The sequence below is a fragment of the Bombina bombina genome, chromosome 1 (assembly GCF_027579735.1).
Source record: "Bombina bombina isolate aBomBom1 chromosome 1, aBomBom1.pri, whole genome shotgun sequence".
Taxonomy (NCBI): domain Eukaryota; kingdom Metazoa; phylum Chordata; class Amphibia; order Anura; family Bombinatoridae; genus Bombina; species Bombina bombina.
The window spans coordinates 937083399-937097768 of record NC_069499.1 but is presented as its reverse complement, the minus strand read 5'-3'; the positions used below and the strand labels follow the sequence as shown (position 1 = coordinate 937097768).

Here is a 14370-nt window from a genome sequence, read left to right as displayed (position 1 = left end):
GAGTATTTGAAGTCCAGAAGGTATCCCTGAGATATTATCTCTAGCGCCCAGGGATCCTGAACATCTCTTGCCCAAGCCTGGGCGAAGAGAGAAAGTCTGCCCCCCACTAGATCCGATCCCGGATCGGGGGCCCTCAATTCATGCTGTTTAAGGGGCAGCAGCAGGTTTCCTAGTCTGCTTGCCCTTGTTCCAGGACTGGTTAGGTTTCCAGCCTTGTCTGTAGCGAGCAACAGCTCCTTCCTGTTTTGGTGCAGAGGAAGTTGATGCTGCTCCTGCTTTGAAATTACGAAAGGAACGAAAATTAGACTGTCTAGTCTTGGCTTTGTCCTGAGGCAGGGCATGGCCTTTACCTCCTGTAATGTCAGCGATAATCTCTTTCAACCCGGGCCCGAATAAGGTCTGCCCTTTGAAAGGTATATTAAGCAATTTAGACTTAGAAGTAACATCAGCTGACCAGGATTTTAGCCACAGCGCCCTGCGTGCCTGAATGGCGAATCCTGAATTCTTCGCCGTAAGTTTAGTAAGATGTACTACGGCCTCCGAAATGAATGAATTAGCTAGTTTAAGGACTCTAAGCCTGTCCGTAATGTCATCCAGAGTAGCTGAACCAATGTTCTCTTCCAGAGACTCAATCCAGAATGCCGCTGCAGCCGTGATCGGCGCAATGCATGCAAGGGGTTGCAATATAAAACCTTGTTGAACAAACATTTTCTTAAGGTAACCCTCTAATTTTTTATCCATTGGATCTGAAAAAGCACAGCTATCCTCCACCGGGATAGTGGTACGCTTAGCTAAGGTAGAAACTGCTCCCTCCACCTTAGGGACCGTTTGCCATAAGTCCCTTGTGGTGGCGTCTATTGGAAACATTTTTCTAAATATCGGAGGGGGTGAGAACGGCACACCGGGTCTATCCCACTCCTTAGTAACAATTTCAGTAAGTCTCTTAGGTATAGGAAAAACCTCAGTACTCGTCGGTACCGCAAAATATTTATCCAACCTACACATTTTCTCTGGTATTGCAACTGTGTTACAATCATTCAGAGCCGCTAACACCTCCCCTAGTAATACACGGAGGTTTTCCAGTTTAAATTTAAAATTTGAAATATCTGAATCCAGTCTGTTTGGATCAGAACCGTCACCCACAGAATGAAGCTCTCCGTCCTCATGTTCTGCCACCTGTGACGCAGTGTCTGACATGGCCCTAATATTATCAGCGCACTCTGTTCTCACCCCAGAGTGATCACGCTTACCTCTTAGCTCTGGTAATTTAGCCAAAACCTCAGTCATAACAGTAGCCATATCCTGTAATGTGATTTGTAATGGCCGCCCAGATGTACTCGGCGCTACAATATCACGCACCTCCCTCTGAGCGGGAGATGTAGGTACTGACACGTGAGGCGAGTTAGTCGGCATAACTCTCCCCTCGTTGTTTGGTGAAATTTGTTCAATTTGTACAGATTGACTTTTATTTAAAGTAGCATCAATACAGTTAGTACATAAATTTCTATTGGGCTCCACTTTGGCATTGCAACAAATGACACAGGTATCATCCTCTGAATCAGACATGTTTAACACACTAGCAAATAAACTTGTAACTTGGAAATACAATTCAATTAGAATAATATTAAAACGTACTGTGCCTTTAAGAAGCACAGAAGATCTATGACAGTTGAAAATTAATAAATTGAAACAGTTATAGCCTCAATCCTTGTAAATAACACAACTTTAGCAAAGGTTTAATCCCATTAGCAAAGATAACAAATTCTGAAAGCAGGAAACAAATTACAGAATAAACGTTTTTTATCTCAGTCAAACTATAATTCTCACAGCTCTGCTGAGAGAAATTACCTCCCTCAAAATAAGTTTTGAAGACCCCTGAGCTCTGTAGAGATGAACCGGATCATGCAGGGAATACAATGAGTTGATGACTGAAATATTTGATGTGTAGTAAAAGCGCCAAAAAACGGCCCCTCCCCCTCACACACAGCAGTGAGGGAGAACAGAAACTGTCAGAAAACAGATTAAGCAACTGCCAAGTGGAAAAATAGTGCCCAAACATTTATTCACTCAGTACCTCAGTAAATGAAAACGATTTTACATTCCAGCAAAAACGTTAAACATAATCTCTAGTTATTAAACAGCTTTATGTATTTCTTACAGTGTAATTCTAGTGAAGTACCATTCCCCAGAATACTGAAGTGTAAAGTATACATACATGACATTATATCGGTATGGCAGGATTTTCTCATCAATTCCATTGTCAGAAAATAAAAACTGCTACATACCTCTATGCAGATTCATCTGCCCGCTGTCCCCTGATCTGAAGTTTACCTCTCCTCAGATGGCCGAGAAACAGCAATATGATCTTAACTACTCCGGCTAAAATCATAACAAAAACTCTGGTAGATTCTTCTTCAAACTCTGCCAGAAAGATAATAACACACTCCGGTGCTATTTTAAAATAACAAACTTTTGATTGAAGATATAAAACTAAGTATAATCACCATAGTCCTCTCACACATCCTATCTAGTCGTTGGGTGCAAGAGAATGACTGGGAGTGACGTAGAGGGGAGGAGCTATATGCAGCTCTGCTGGGTGAATCCTCTTGCACTTCCTGTTGGGGAGGAGTAATATCCCAGAAGTAATGATGACCCGTGGACTGATCACACTTAACAGAAGAAACAATGGGAGCTGCCATGTTGTAACTTAGGTTACCTTTTCTGCTGTGGCCAATTAGGGACAGTAATAAATAGGTCACTAGAGTGTGCAGCCAATAACAGTGTTGAATATAACAGTGTTCTGTGGTTCCATTTCTAACAGGAACTAAAAAGATCACAATTTCAGAATGGAATTAAAGAAAAAGAAGACAAAATAAATAAAGAAAGTATATTTTATATTACCATCTCAAAGTGTTTACTGTCCCTTTAAACAACTTTCCAATTTACTTCTATTTTAAATTTTGCTTCATTCTCTTGTTATCATTTGTTAATGGAGCACTTATGCACTACTGGGAGCTAGGAGAGAACAGCTAGTGAGCCAATCACACAATCGTGTGCAGACACCAATCACTAGCTATGTCCAAGTAGTGTAGGATATGCACATATTTTTCCATAAAGGATACCAAAAGAACAAAGAACATTTGAAAATAGAAGTGAATTTAAAAGTATCTTAAAATTGCATGCTATATCTGAACCGTGCACAATTTAATTTTGACTTCCCTATCACTTTAATAAAATCCAATTATCAGACAAAAAAAATAGCTGATAATGCAAGTTACCTGTCATTTAAAAATACTACACCATTGATTTCAACATGCACAACCAAGTAACACTGCTTGTTTCTAATTCATTAGGAGTAAACCAATTTAACCAAATTCGCTATAGCAAAAAGGAGCGTGTAAAGGTGGCACATTTGTATATAAGCGTTTAATTCTTTGCAGAGATTTACTAAATGACGACAGGTAGTGTCTTACTCATATTTATATATACTCACCTTCTCTTGCAGAATGCACATAGGCTGGAGAGCATCAGGAACAGAGATTTACTAAATAATGACAGGTAGTGTCTTACTCATATTTACATACACTCACCTTCTCTTGCAGAATGCACATAGGCTGGAGAGCATCAGGAATAGAGATTTACTAAATAATGACAGGTAGTGTCTTACTCATATTTACATACACTCACCTTCTCTTGCAGAATGCACATAGGCTGGAGAGCATCAGGAACAGAGATTTACTAAATAATGACAGGTAGTGTCTTACTCGTATTTACATACACTCACCTTCTCTTGCAGAATGCACATAGGCTGGAGAGCATCAGGAATAGAGATTTACTAAATAATGACAGGTAGTGTCTTACTCATATTTACATACACTCACCTTCTCTTGCAGAATGCACATAGGCTGGAGAGCATCAGGAACAGAGATTTACTAAATGATGACAGGTAGTGTCTTACTCATATTTATATACACTCACCTTCTCTTGCAGAATGCACATAGGCTGGAGAGCATCAGGAACAACCCCAGCACAGTGCAGAGTTGTGTCAGAAAGTGAACCGAGCTGAAGTTATGTACAGGCCCTGAATCCATTGTACAAATGTCTACTAAATATCTGTGTGTAGAAAGCAGAGCATCATGTGCAACGTAGGGGAAACAAGACTATAACAGTTATAGATCTGCACACACCCAGAATGGGAGCGTATCCTGTATAAGCCTTGCATTTTTTGTTTCTTTTTTTTTTAATAAGCAGCTGAACCACTTCCTGTGCTACTGTTGCAGGTGGCTTAAATGCCATATCTTCATTCATTCAAATAGATAGCCCATTAAGTTCTCCAGTATATAGGTACGTGACACCTTTCTGTGCACAATGTAATGGGTGCTACAGTAATTAAAGGGAAGACTAATAGCAAATATTAATTAACACCTGTTAAAGGGACAGCCTACTTGATTATTATTTTTTTATTGACTAAAAAGATAGATGACACCTTTACAACCCATTCCTCAGCTTTGCACAAACATTGTTATATTAATATACTTTATAACCTCTAAATATTTGCCTGGTTCTAAGCCCCTGCAGGTCACCTCTTATCTCAGTGCATTTTATTAGATTTTCACAGCCTGGCAGGGCTAATTCATGTGTGCCATAAGAATAACATTGTGCTCACCCCTGGGGAGTTATACATGAACCAGCGATAGCTGGATAAAAAGCAAGTTTGTAAAAAGCACTGAGATAAGAGGGCCATCTGCAGAGGCTTAGATACAAGGTAATCACAAAGGAAAAAGTATATTAATATAACAGTGTTGGTTATGCAAAACTGGGGAATGGTTAAAGGGACACTAAACCCATATATTTTCTTTCATGATTCAGATGCATGCAATTTTAAGCAACTTTCTAATTTACTCCTATCATCAATGTTTCTTCATTCTCTTGCTATCTTTATTTAAAAAGCAAGAATGTGATGCATAGGAGCCGGCCCATTTTTGGTTGAGAACCTGGGTTATGCTTGCTTATTGGTGGGTAAATGTAAGCCTCCAATAAGCAAGCGCTATCCATGGTGCTGAACCTAAAATGGGCTTGCTGCTAAGATTTACATTAATGATTTACAAATAAATATAGGAAGAGAACGAAGAAAAGATGATAATAGGAGTAAATTAGAAAGTTGCTTAAAAGTGCTTTAGTGCCCCTTTAATAAAGGGATTATCTACCTTTTGGAAAAAAAAAAGAATTACGTTGACTGTCCCTTTAAGAACAACTAGAAGAAAAGTGGATTGGGAGATATAATTATCTCCTTAAATTCACAACCTCCCTGTATACTTGGTCACTGTTAAAACAGAAGTGCAGCTACGGCTCTCATGACAGAACACCACACAAGCTGACTCAGCCACTTTACCCTGCTATTTAGGGTCATGACCATGGTGACCGCTCCCACCAGAAATCACTGACCTGAAATGCTTTAATATTAGCCACAATGTCCCCACTTCCTCTCAGTCACATCAGGTATCTTCAGCTATGAGCAAGAGGCTGCTACTAAATTTAGGAGTATTGAAGAGTTGTGCAACTTCTCAGTAAGTGACTGCCATGCAAGTGATGTCAATAAGTGTAGGGAGATCAGGGTCTCTGAAAAGGGTAGCACAAGTCATTAAGTGTAGATTTTTTTGTGTGATTATGGGATCATGAGTGACTCAAAGTATGTGCAGGGCCCATTGATGTGAGGGTGTGAAGAGTAACATTAGTAGGTTAAAACAATCTCATTGGATTAAAGGGACACTGGACCCAAAAAAAAATATTTCAGGATCCAGATAGAGCATGCAATTTTAAGGAACTTTCTATTATCAATTTTTCTTTGTTCTCTTGCTATCTTTATTTGAAAAAGAAGGCACCTAAGCTAAGGAGCCAGCCAATTGTTGGTTGAGAACACTGGACATCACTTGTTTATTGGTATGTGAATTTATCCACCAATCAGCAAGAACAAACCAGGTTGTTTACCAAAAAAGGGCCGGCAGCTAAACTTACATTCTTGCTTTTCAAATAAAGATACCAAGAGAATGAAGAAAATTTGATAATAGGAGTAAAATAGAAAGTTCCTTAAAATTGCATGCTCTATCTGAATCACGAAAGAAAAAATGTAGGTTCAGTGTCCCTTTAAGTGTTTGTAACAAGTTTTCAGTGCAGGAGGTGTGAGACAACTGCACAGCTGCTAAATGTGCAGGGAGCGAATCTTTGTGGTTGATTGCTCATATAGAGCCTTTTCAGGTAATGTACATGTGACTAATGGAGTTGTGTCTGTGAAAGCAGTTTGTGTCTTTGAGGGCAGGAATTTCTCTGCAAGTGCTATGGGTATAAAGTGCATCACTAAATAGAATGCAGGATGTCTCAGCAACTACACAGCTCCTTAGTCACCCCACAGGAAGTTAGCTGTGGTTACGTTTTATGAGCGCTCTCCCTCATATTATACCAACCATGGCAGGAGGGTGGGGGTGGGTGAAGATAATTTTAGCATGTGTGTTGGCTGCTGGTTACCAGTGTAACAAACACATACAGAAGCAAAGAATAGAAAGTCATTTATTAACAACCAGGACAAATATTACAAAAGGATTGGCAAGAGCATAATTTATATACAAGGGGCTCAACTCATTTGTTTGTTTTTAAACAGATGGATACATCCCAGATACTCCTCTGTACAGACACTAATGCAGGTATCTCTCTAGAGGTTACGAAAAGCTAACCATACAATACAGCTCAGGCATGGCTATATACAAAACAGCCTTAACACTGTACAAAACTCTATACAACATATTTATCCAAGCATAATTCTCCCCGGAGATACACAGCAAGGCTCTGTTTTTAACTATATACCAAGCCCAGGAGGACTCTACTGGGGAATTTTTATTTAAGAAAAAATAAAATAACAATAAATATAGAACCTTGGTATACAGTATTTCTCTAAAGGTGTATAAATCTCCAGAGAGGCACAGTGATACACAAATGAGGAAGTAATACTATCCAAGAATGTATCATTGGCATCTCCTTTTATAGATGTATGCAGTGCGGATATAACTATCTGCAGTGGTACATATATCCGTTATACGTCTCTGCAGATATTTACACCCAGATTCAGCTGTACACAGATGTGTATAGTTTAAACAAATATTTACAGAGTTTTATACAGAAGTACACAGGCCATACGTAGTACTGTACAACTTACACACATCTTTATACACAGGTAACAAAAAGACTCAGAACTCTGTCATCTTCTTGTGCGTGTCTGCTTTCTTCTGCTCAATCTGTAGACTACGCTCCTCTTGCTGCATCCCTCGCAGCTCAGTCACCGCTCCGGACAAGCGTTGCTCCAGCTGTGTTCTCAAAACACTGTCCCTATGATAAAGGTGCACAGGGTTACAGACTAATTATTTGTCCACTACATCCTCTCAAAATCCCTGCACACAAACACCACACAGCATGCTTTTCCAGCATTACCAGCAAAGAAACAAAGTCACACAGTATCCTCCATACGCAAGACAATCAGAGACACTAGCTTCAACACCACCAGCTTAGCATTAAATGCATGGAACACACATAGCCTTACATAATGTAAATAGGGATACACCGTGGGTTCCAGTCATTAACCCCTTAACGCCGTTAGGACATTCCATGCTGTCCTAACCGCACTGGACTACAGCTTCATAACTGGGATTACGGACTGGAGGGTGTGTTTAGCGTCATAGGCACTCCCTCTAGACCCAATCCCATCATTGAAATCACGCGATTGCGTGTATGATCGAATGATTTCAATTTTTTACTTATTTGTTATTTAACAAATAAGTACCAGCAGAAAGGGGTTAAAAGGGACATGTTTCTTTCATGATTTAGCTAAAGCATACAATTTTAAACAATGTTCAAATTTACATCAGTTATCAATTTTGCTTCATTCTTTTAGTATCCTTTATTGACAAAGCAGCAATGCACTACTGGGAGCTAGATGAGCACATAAGTAAGGCAATAAGAGGTATTTATGTGCAGCCACTAGTCAGCAGCTAGCCCCCAGCTCCTGAGCCTACCTAGGCATGCTTTCCAGCAAAGGATACGAAGTTAACAAAGCAAATTAGATAACTAAAGTAAATTGGAATGTTGTTTAAACTGTACTCTATCTAAATCAAAAAAGAAAAAAAAAATGGGTTTAATTTTGTTCTATAGGAAATAGAAATCAGACCCAATCCCTCCAATAGATAAAAACATGGTTGAATTATTTTATATAAATCATATACAAACACTCTTGACTGCCTCCTAAAAATTGTGTTGGTGGTTTCAAAGATTTAAACAAATTTGTCAACCACAATGTGCATATTTATGCTTTGGTCCATTTATAATGAGGATGGAGCTAACCAAGGGCCAGATTACCAGTGGCGCGCTAGCATTTGCGTGCAAGTGATATTAGGTTTATCGCGTCTGTTTGAGTGCGTATTACAAATGAAAGTAAATGTAAATTTAAGTAAATCGAATTTAATGCGCGTCAGGATAGTGCGACCTCAGAGCTTTTTGTGCGCGTCGGGTTAGCGCATGAATGAAAACTTTTTTACTTTGAACTTGTAATACAAACACTATCCAACACCCGCAAAAAAGGTTACTTCTAGTGGAGTTAACGCCGGAGAGATAAATAGCGCTTCACTCATAATCTAGCCCCTATTTGATAAATTAGCTTGTCCATAAACAATTATACACTAATGTAAGTAACACACAAAGCAAAATTTATCAAGCTGCTTTTGCAACTTTTAAGATGCCCCAAATTTAAGAAAAAGTGAGTTTGGGGTGATTGACATGTCCTGTTCTCACACAATTTGTTGCGCGAGAGCAGGGGCTGGTACTGCATAAGAGCTACTTAAGAACTTTTACACCTGCAGCTTGATACATTTTCCCAATTATATCCTCCATCTGCAGTTGGCTTCTCATAGGGAGTTTTTTTCCAGCCTTACAGAAGGGGTGGGACTCAGTAGTCAACAAGAATATTATTTTGTTGGATATGAGGTGTTCCTGCTGCTTTTACATAAAATGCCAATTTCTCTCTCACCTTCCTGCATTCCTTGCCATAGATTCCTTTAGTCGACCAATCTCTTTCTGTTTCTGCTGGATCCTCTCAGTGGTCTGAGACAGTTTCACACTAATTGCCCTCTTACTATCTTGGCTGGCATTGTAGATCTCCTTTCCTTTCCTCGCTGTAGCGTTTGCGGCCTTTCCTTCCTCACTGTTTTTGCTTTTTCCTTTCAGTCTCTCATTTAAGAAATCAAACACGTTTTGTCGTGAGTTACTGGAGCTTTCCCCCCCTCTTGCAGGCTTTGCCCGCCGTCGTTTTCTTGGTTTCAAGGGGTCATGCCTTGCAGCCAGCTTTTTCTGCTGAATTGCTGCACACTGGTCCAGCGATTTTCCTTTAGGCAGCACTACAGCTTCAATAGGCTCCACACGACCATCTGCATTACGTCCTAAACCTAAAAGTGCGCAAAAACAAACTCTTAAAATAGTATAAGCAACAGACATACAGTTTGAATTTAAAGTATACTTTTCATTAGAAAGACTCTTGTACAATGAACAGAAAAGAAGCATTTGCTGAAATGTAAACTAATTTTGCCCGGTAATAATATATGTGATGTAATCTACAAATAGATACACAGATATAGAACAAGAGTTTAATGTAATATAGTCAACACTGGTCAGAATTACATACCATAGATCACAGACTGCTATAAGTTATTTGTGAACCACTAACCCTCTTAGGTGTATGATTTTATGCTTGATGTCCTCTGTGCAGAGCCCTGACAAAGCCGAACACTATATGCACAGAGAGTTAAGCACAAGTTGGTAATTGGTGGACAGTGGATATATGGAATGCCAAGCTGGAGGAAAGACGGAGGAGATTTCTAAGCGGCAGCTGATGAGGAGAGTACCAGCTGTATATACATATGGCAATCTTAAAGCATGACGAGAACCGGAATATTCCATATGAACATGAAAGACAGTCAGATGGATAACTGAGAGACTGATGGATCTTAATATCACTTGGTTGTGTATAAATAAGACACTGGGCCATGAAACTTTGCTTTATCTGTACTTACATTTTATGCTATAAGAATAGTTTTTTGCATGTATTTGATTTCATAGTTCCCCACGTTTACCTACCTTAAGACAGTACCCCCTTGGTCTTGAGAGGGGGGGGGGGGGAGTCTGTTTAATTAAAGCTTGAAGGGAGAGGTATACCTCAAGAGGCAACCGGAAGAGCCCACGTATGTGCATGTTCATCTGGAGACCCGGACAGTTACGTGAGTAATAAGACCTTGAGTGCAGCACTAGCTGCAATCTCATCTTGCCTGGGATTTTTACTTGTTGGACATGGTACACAGATAATACTTTGCCTTTATAGGTGTTTGTTCTCAGAGTGTTATTAAAGGGACACTGAACCCAATTTTTTCTTTTTTGTGATTCAGACAGAGCATGCAATTTTAAACAACTTTCTCATTTACTCCTATTATCAATTTTTTCGTTCTCTTGCTATCTTTATTTTAAAAATAAGGCATCTAAGCTATTTTTTGGGTTCAGACCCTGGACAACACTTGTTTATTGGTGGGTGAATTTATCCACCAATCAGCAAGAACAACCCAGGATCTAAACTTACAGTCTTGCTTTTCAAATAAAGATACCAAGAGAATGAAGAAAATTTGATAATAGGAGTAAATTAGAAAGTTGCTTAAAATTGCATGCTCTATCTGAATCACGAAAGAACAAATTTGGGTTCAGCGTCCCTTTAAGATATGCTTTAGAATATGTATGGTTCTGGAAGCCGATAAAGTTTAGTTTTGAATAAATTCACGTGGAAAATATTGCGAATATTTTCCTCTCTTTGAAGGAAAGTAATGTACAGGTGAAAAATTAGAATATTGTGCAAAAGTTCATTTATTTCACTAATGCAATTTAAAAGGTGAAACTAATATATGAGATAGACTCATTACATGCAAAGCAAGATAGTTCAAGCCGTGATTTGTCATAATTGTGATGATTATGGCTTACAGCTCATGAAAACCCCAAATGCACAATCTCAGACAATTAGAATATTGTGAAAAGGTGCAATAATCTAGGCTTAAAGTGTCCCACTCTAATTGGCTAATTAAGCCATAACACCTGCAAAGGGTTCCTTAGCCTTTAAAGTGATGGTAAACTCTCCCCTTTTTAAAATCAGATCTGGAATGTAAGCGCTATTTTAGATGGAGTTTAATTCATTAGCTGTAATGAAGATGCAGTATAACTTACTTTTTAATATAGATATTAAATTCAAATACTGCATGCTCCTCCGTCCACTTCAAAAGGAAAATTTTCTGTGAGCTAACAGATTGAATTGTTGTCCAATCAGCGCTCTCCCCATATGGCACTTTTGTTGTAGCTAGAGCATTGATTGGAGAGTAATTCAATCATTTAGCTGACAGGAAAATTGACTTTTGAAGTAGGTGGTGTAACGTGGGGTATTTGAATTTCATATCTATATTAATAACTAAGTTATAGCGCATCTTCATTGCACATGATGAATAAAACTCCTTCTAAAATAGCGCTTACATTCCAGATCTGATTTTAAAAAGGGGAGAGTTTACCATCACTTTAAATGGTCTCTCAGTCTGGTTCAGTAGGAATCACAATCATGGGAAAGACTGCTGACCTGACAGTTGTGCAGAAAACCATCATTGACACCCTCCATAAGGAGGGAAAGCCTCAAAAGGTAATTGCAAAAGAAGTTGGATGTTCCCAAAGTGCTGTATCAAAGCACATTAATAGAAAGTTATGTGGAAGGGAAAAGTGTGGAAGAAAAAGGTGCACAAGCAGCAGGGATGACCGCAGCCTGGAGAGGATTTTCAGGAAAAGGCCATTCAAAAGTGTTGGGGACTTTCACAAGGAGTGGACTGAGGCTAGAGTCAGTGCATCAAGAGCCACCACACACAGACAGATCCTGGAAATGGGCTTCAAATGTCGTATTCCTCTTGTCATGCCACTCCTGAACAACAAACAACGTCAGAAGCGTCTTACCTGGGCTAAATAAAAACAGACCTGGTCTGTTGCTCAGTGGTCCAAAGTCCTCTTTTCTGATGAGAGCACATTTTGCATCTCATTTGGAAACCAAGGACCCAGAGTATGGAAGAAGAATGGAGAGGCACACACTGCAAAATGCTTGAAGTCCAGTGTGAAGTTTACATCGTCTGTGTTGATTTGGGGAGCCATGTCATCTGCTGGTGTTGGTCCACTGTGCTTCATTAAGTCCAGGGTCAACACAGCCGTCTACCAGGGGATTTTGGAGCACTTCATGCTTCCTTCCGCAGACAAGTTCTATGGGGATGCTGACTTCATTATCCAGCAGGACTTGGCACCTGCCAAAAGCACCAAAACCTGGTTCAATGACCGTGGGATTACTGTGCTTGATTGGCCAGCAAACTCGCCTGACCTGAACCCCATAGAGAATCTATGGGGCATTGCCAAGAGAAAGATGAGAGACATGAGACTGAACAATGCAGAAGAGCTGAAGGCCGCTATTGAAGCATCCTGGTCTTCCATAACACCACAGCAGTGCCACAGGCTGATAGCTTCCATGCCACGCCGCATTGAGGCAGTAATTGCTGCAAAAGGGGCCCAAACCAAGTACTGATTACATACAGTATGCATGCTTATACTTTTCAGAGGTCCGATATTGTTCTATGTACAATCCTTGTTTTATTGATTGCATGTAATATTCTAATTCTCTGAGATTGTGGATTTGGGGTTTTCATGAGCTTTAAGCCATAATCATCACAATTATGACAAATCGCGGCTTAAACTATCTTGCTTTGCATGTAATGAGTCTCTCATATATTAGTTTCACCTTTTAAGTTGCATTAGTGAAATAAATGAACTTTTGCACGATATTCAAATTTTTCGAGTTTCACCTGTATATCCTGTTTCTCTCTTTATATACAATTTTCTATTTGCATTTGAGGTTTGCACCGGTATTTTGCTTATTTATGCGCGATAAGTAGTATTTACACCTCTCACTGTTTATATAATTATTATATTAATATACTTTATAACCTTTAAACCTCTAAATTTAAGACTGTTTCTAAACCTCTGCAGGCCATCTCTTATCTCAGTGCATTTAATCAGATTTTCACAACTAGATGGTGCTAGTTCATATGTACTATATAGAGAACATTGTGCTCAATCCGGTGGACTTATTTATGAAGCAGCACTAATTGGCTAAAATGGAAGGAGTTTTTAAATAGCACTGAGATAAGGGTGCAGTCTGCAGAGGCTTAGATACAAGGTAATCACAGAGGTAGAAAGTACTGCATATTAATAAAACCGTGTTGGTTATGCAAAACATGGGAATGGGTAACAAACAGATTATATATCTTTTTAAGCAATAACAAATTTTCAAGTAGACTGTCCCTTTAATTATAGGCTATAGAAAGGTTGTGTAAACATAGCCAGCAAAATAAATTACATTCCCAGTGCAAGGTAGGAGAGATGAGCAATAAAATGTTGACCAATTGTTCTCTCTAAGTATTGGGCTTTGGGTTATAGAGATAAAGATAATATAAAGAATTGTGTGTATATTGTAGTTGCAAAGAACAAAAACAGCTATTTCATATAAAAAAATAAATCTAAAGAAAAAACATTGGAAACACAATTGTACAGTACACTGTCCCTTTAACTATAAAGTTAGCATGAGGTATAATTATGTTTACAACTGGTCCTTAAAGGGATAGGAAAGTCAAAATTGAACTTGAATGATTCAGATAGAGCATGTAATTTTAAGACACTTTGAAATTCACTTCTATTTTCAGATGTGCTTTGTTCTCTTGGTATCCCTTGTTGAAAAGGAATACCTACATATCCTACAGTAGTGGGAGCTAGCTGATGATTGGTGCTTGCACACATTTGTCGCTTGTGATTGGCTAACTAGATGTGTTCAGCAAGCTGCCAGTAGTACTGTTTCTTCAGCAAAAGATAACAAGAGAATGAAGCAAATTTGATAAAAGAAGTACATTGAAAAGTTGTTGAAAATTGTATAATCTTTCCAAAAAGCATGAATTAAAATGTTGGGGTTTCCTATCCCTTTAAGTAATGGTCACTCTCTAGTTGATAAGCAGAACACCTATTTCTCTATGAGTGGACAATGACATTCCACATAAATATAAAAATAAAAAGATCATACAATTATAAACAAATGTCTAATTTACTTCTATCATCAATATTTCTTTGTTCCCTTGGTATCTTTTGCTGAAAAGCAGGGATGTAAGCTTAGGGGCTGCCCATTTCTGTAGCATTATATGGCAGCAGTATTGCAAGAGCACTAGAGGGCTGCAC

The 14370-nt window shown here is 38.9% G+C and overlaps 3 protein-coding genes across 5 annotated transcripts in view; 1 reads left to right on the top strand and 2 right to left on the bottom strand.

Moving 5' to 3' along the window:
- The window catches only part of LIME1 (Lck interacting transmembrane adaptor 1), a 57193-nt gene extending 51337 nt beyond the window's left edge, over window positions 1-5856 (bottom strand). Inside the window, exon 1 of one of the 2 annotated variants that reach the window (XM_053701998.1) lies at window positions 5446-5856. Coding sequence is in view for 1 of the 2 variants with exons in the window: in XM_053701921.1 (XP_053557896.1) it covers window positions 3979-4091 (113 nt within the window). In the remaining variant the exon portion in view is untranslated. Of the gene's footprint in view, window positions 1-3978; window positions 4137-5445 lie in introns of those variants that run through there. The other variant, XM_053701921.1, reaches the window with a different exon arrangement.
- ARFRP1 (ADP ribosylation factor related protein 1) overlaps window positions 1-14370 on the top strand; it is a 152263-nt gene that overhangs the window by 81275 nt on the left and 56618 nt on the right. The window lies entirely within an intron of this gene.
- Window positions 6547-14370, bottom strand: part of ZGPAT (zinc finger CCCH-type and G-patch domain containing) — a 34476-nt gene continuing 26652 nt past the window's right edge. For both annotated transcript variants that reach the window (XM_053701789.1, XM_053701706.1), the window contains 2 exons: window positions 9068-9482; window positions 6547-7377 (listed from right to left, as the gene is read on the bottom strand). In XM_053701789.1, coding sequence (XP_053557764.1) covers window positions 7239-7377; window positions 9068-9482 — 554 coding nt within the window. In that variant the 3' untranslated portion in view covers window positions 6547-7238. The remainder of the gene's footprint in view (window positions 7378-9067; window positions 9483-14370) is intronic.